Raw genomic sequence first — 3,901 nt, 5'->3', positions numbered from 1 at the left:
AAAACAAAAACAAAACAGAGTTATTTCTATTCACGGCCAAACTGTGTAACTATCACCTTTAGCCCATTGGAAATAACGCTTCCTAATCCCTATCTCGTAGTAGTCATCACACCGTGTGCCTTGTTCCATTTTATCAGCAGTCCACTCCTCCGCGATGGTCTCATCATAGCACATCGGGTATCCGGTTGTGACCTTCACTCATCCAACCATCCACCATACCCATTAATCCTAGCAACGTTGTCTTCAACCTTTTCACCAGGATGACGGTTTGCTTCATAATGACCCTTCACCTTCCTCACATAAACTCGTTCAGGACTAAGCTTTCGCTTGGCCTTCCCTCGATTATGATCGAAGTCATTGGTCACACTACCACACTCCTCGGACCATGTAGTAATCACACCATTGGATCCTCCATGGCTGATAGCCGATCCATTTGGTACCGAAGGTACCTGTATCGTAGGAACATTTTCAATGATGCCTACACCATTCCGTGAACCAATGTTCATCGGTGCCTGGGAATGTGCAACAACGTTGCCGTTCCCTCCATTGTTGTTCGTAACAACATTACCGTTCTCGTCCCCGTTAACAAACAAGGGTAAGGTTGGATTTTCTATTTCTCCGTGGTATTCGAGATTTAGAAAAGAATAAATAAGGTTTTATGACTGTTTGGAATAATTCTCGAAAACCCAAGAAAATAGACGAAATAGAAAATCCACAAAACAAATAAAATTCCAGGAATTTAAACCTACAACAAAGGTTAGATAAACTTGGAAAAGGGGGGACGGAGATGAACGGACTTTGGGGTAGTTGTAAGCACGAGTCGAGTTGCCTCTGTCCTTAAAACCTTATTTACCGCCTCCCGGGGTACTAGAGCGTTGCGGTCTAGGTTTCCCAAGATAAAACGTACTACGGTTCCTGCGTTTGAGCACACAAACTTGGAACCCGGCGAACGATAACGTGAGATGAACACAGTTGGCTAGAACGAAGGAAGAGTAGAGTTTCGAGATGGAAAAATTGTTTTTCGTGCTTTGTCTAAATCTGCTGCTCAACCTGGTAATATATAGTGAACGAAGGGATCAGTGGCATTCATTTTCCATATGTAACCTCCACCCACTAAGCACGAATTTACTTCCCACTAACAGTCCAATAATAAGAAATAATGGCAGAATTTAATCATATTAATTCCATAATGCCAAAGGTCATTATTATGAACAGTCACAGTGGAAGTGATACGTCGCTGCAAGAGGTCACAATGAGTTACCCTGGAAGCCACGAGACATCGCTCGTGAGAGAGGTTCGCCAGACATCAGCCTGCGAGAGGTGCACGAGACATCGCTTCGTGAGACCAGCTTCCTTCGCTTGATGTCGCGAACGCTGCCGCTGCCGCGAGACATCGCTGACGTCTCGAACAGCCTAGAATGAGATGGAAAAATGTTCGAAAATTTGGCATAACTTAGCTCGCAAGGCCAGCCAATTTGCCTGACAACATTCGTGCCGCAGGTGCCGGCATACACGAGTCAAGACTTTTCAGGCTCATTTTGGGATTTGATTTGCACCCCCATTGCGCGCGAGAGAGAGCCTCTATGTCATACAAATCATTAGCCTTAAAAAGCCTCTTGTATATATAGTGGGTGAAATCCTCTTCCCAAACCAATGTGGGACAAATGTTTTCCTTAAAGCTTTTCCCACATTTTTTCCATCTCAATGGGTCTACTTTGAGAATCAATCTCTCATTCACCCATTATCCATTTTGAGCGTATAATATATCGATCTCTTCGTCTTACTACGAAGAATCCGAATCCACTTTGACTCGACCCAAATCGGATGTGGACCCTACATATATTTATACCACAAAATGGCCATTAAAAATGCCATTTATGCCATTTTTTCCAACAATCCATTCCTCCGCCGCCAAAGAAGCTGTTGCCGGACAATTGCTGCGACAATGAATGCGTTAGGTGCATGTAGGATATATACTATGACGAGCTGGAGGAGTACAACAAGCTTTACAAGACCAGTCCAGATTATTAAACCTTCTTCAAGTATTTGCTCTTTAGACAACTAATTTATTATTCTTGAAAAAAAATTAGAAAATTCACATTTGTTTCCCCACATGAGTGGCAGAGTCTTCTTTGATTTCAGTTTTGAGATATCTCCGGTGTCAAGAGTTTGCTTTAGGTGGAGATTGTTGTTTTGAAGTGGTGGTGTTTTTGGTGCCGTGTTCGAACATCGGAAAAGATTCGATTCCGACGGGGATGTCGCGGGAGAAGGTAGAGTTGGTGATGGGGTCATAGAAATATGTGAGTTTTTTGTTGGGGTTCCGGGTGGAGATGGAGATGTTGAGTTTGGAGGTGAGGGTGGTGGTGGAGAGGTTGAATTGGGAGAGGTGGAGAGAGTTGACGGCAAAAGTGGGCCGTTCAAGGCAGTAGAGGGCGTAGAAAATGTGGTCGGCGATGGCAGCGAGGATGACGAGAGTGATAACGAGAAACTTGGTCCAGAGACAACAAGAACAGCAGCAACTCCGCTAGTGGCGGTGGGGCGATGGTTGCGGGCGGTACACGGGGCACGTGGCGTTGTAGAGTTGAGCTTTGGTGGCCGGAAACGATGGGTTTGCTCCACCGGTGTTGGAGGTTATGGCTTTTGACGGTGACTTTCCTTCCGGAAATGATGGGTTTGCTCCATCGACCTTCACTCTTTGAGGTGGAGATTGTTGTTTTGAGAGTGGTGGTGTTTTTGGTGCCGTTTGTGGCCTCAGGGATGAGACCATCATAAAAAGGCGAAAATAACCCTACCACAGACGGCCATTAAACAGAATACTTAACGCTGGACTAGATGTGGAACACTTTTAATAAATGTGGTCTCAATGTGGCAAAAATAACTAAAGCGGACTAAAATTGGACCAAAAAAACTAAAATAATATATATTTATTAAATATATTTATTAAACAAAATTTAGTTTAATTATACATGGTTTAGATGATTATTTTTTCGTATTGGTGTGTAAATAAAAAACTAAAAAAAATATACCCGATGATAAGTTAATGATAAAAGGGATTAGCAAACTATATACTAAGTAATTTAAGTTCATGATTATCAGGGTAAGTGCAGAGTTAGATTATATTACGACTTCTAAATGGTAATGAAGAAAATGTTTGTAGTCCCATAGCCCTTGGGCCTTGGGAATGTAATATGTTTCCAGATTACTTAATATGAATCCCATGTGACGTCTAACGATGCATTGAGCAGCGTTGGATTAAATTATTTTGTACACAATGGAAAAAAAAAAGTCGTAAAATTTTAAATTTTATACGAAATCATATTACATATAGTTTTATTACAAAATTGCACAAATAAAATAATTTAAACACATAAGCTGAGTTAAACAAACAGTAGTATATACGAATAAACACATCTATCTATGGTTCAAGCTCTAAAAAACAAGTCTGGCTCCTCTGGTCAAGCTAATACACTCCATACTGATTGCATCCGACTTGTGAGTCACTTCCAAGATGTTAGAATTATGCATGTGCTTCGCGAAAGGAACCAATGTGCTGATTTGTTATAATAATAATATTAAACCAAGTAGTTAATATTAATTTGTTAGGAAAGTAGTGGCTATCCATGAAGACCAATTCAACCTGCAGTTGTGACCTTCTCTTGGTCGTCACCGAAATTTATGGATCTCCGCATAGTTGCCGCATTCATTGCTTTGTTTAGTGTATAAATAGCAGACATGCTTTCCATTTGTAATCATCCCTTCTAATTACAATCTATTACCTATTCCTCCTATTTCTCTAATTATATATATACGTATATTAATATATATATATATATATATATATATATATATATATATATATATATATATATATATATATATATATATTATATATTTAATATAT

At 40.3% G+C, this 3,901-nt stretch overlaps 1 protein-coding gene across 1 annotated transcript; it reads right to left on the bottom strand.

Moving 5' to 3' along the window:
• Nucleotides 1-2,161: 2,161 nt before the first annotated feature.
• LOC116007946 lies at nt 2,162-2,767 on the bottom strand. The gene is made up of 2 exons (XM_031248606.1): nt 2,552-2,767; nt 2,162-2,488 (listed from the first exon to the last, which is right to left on the bottom strand). Exons 1-2 carry the CDS (start codon nt 2,765-2,767, stop codon nt 2,162-2,164), a joined length of 543 nt encoding a protein of 180 aa, XP_031104466.1.
• Between the last annotated feature and the right edge of the window lie 1,134 nt (nt 2,768-3,901).

This window comes from Ipomoea triloba, chromosome 16 (genome assembly GCF_003576645.1).
Source record: "Ipomoea triloba cultivar NCNSP0323 chromosome 16, ASM357664v1".
In the NCBI taxonomy this organism is placed as follows: Eukaryota; Viridiplantae; Streptophyta; class Magnoliopsida; order Solanales; family Convolvulaceae; genus Ipomoea; species Ipomoea triloba.
Note: the sequence above shows the minus strand (reverse complement) of the source record. Positions and strands in the feature narration are given on the sequence as shown.

Bases quoted from the DNA above. Each gene is read 5' to 3' on its own strand.
- LOC116007946 (XM_031248606.1), bottom strand. From the start codon at position 2,767: ATGGTCTCATCCCTGAGGCCACAAACGGCACCAAAAACACCACCACTC. The intron at 2,489-2,551 runs CCGCAACCATCG...CTCTGGACCAAG, and splicing joins CCACGTGCCCCGTGTACCGC to TTTCTCGTTATCACTCTCGT.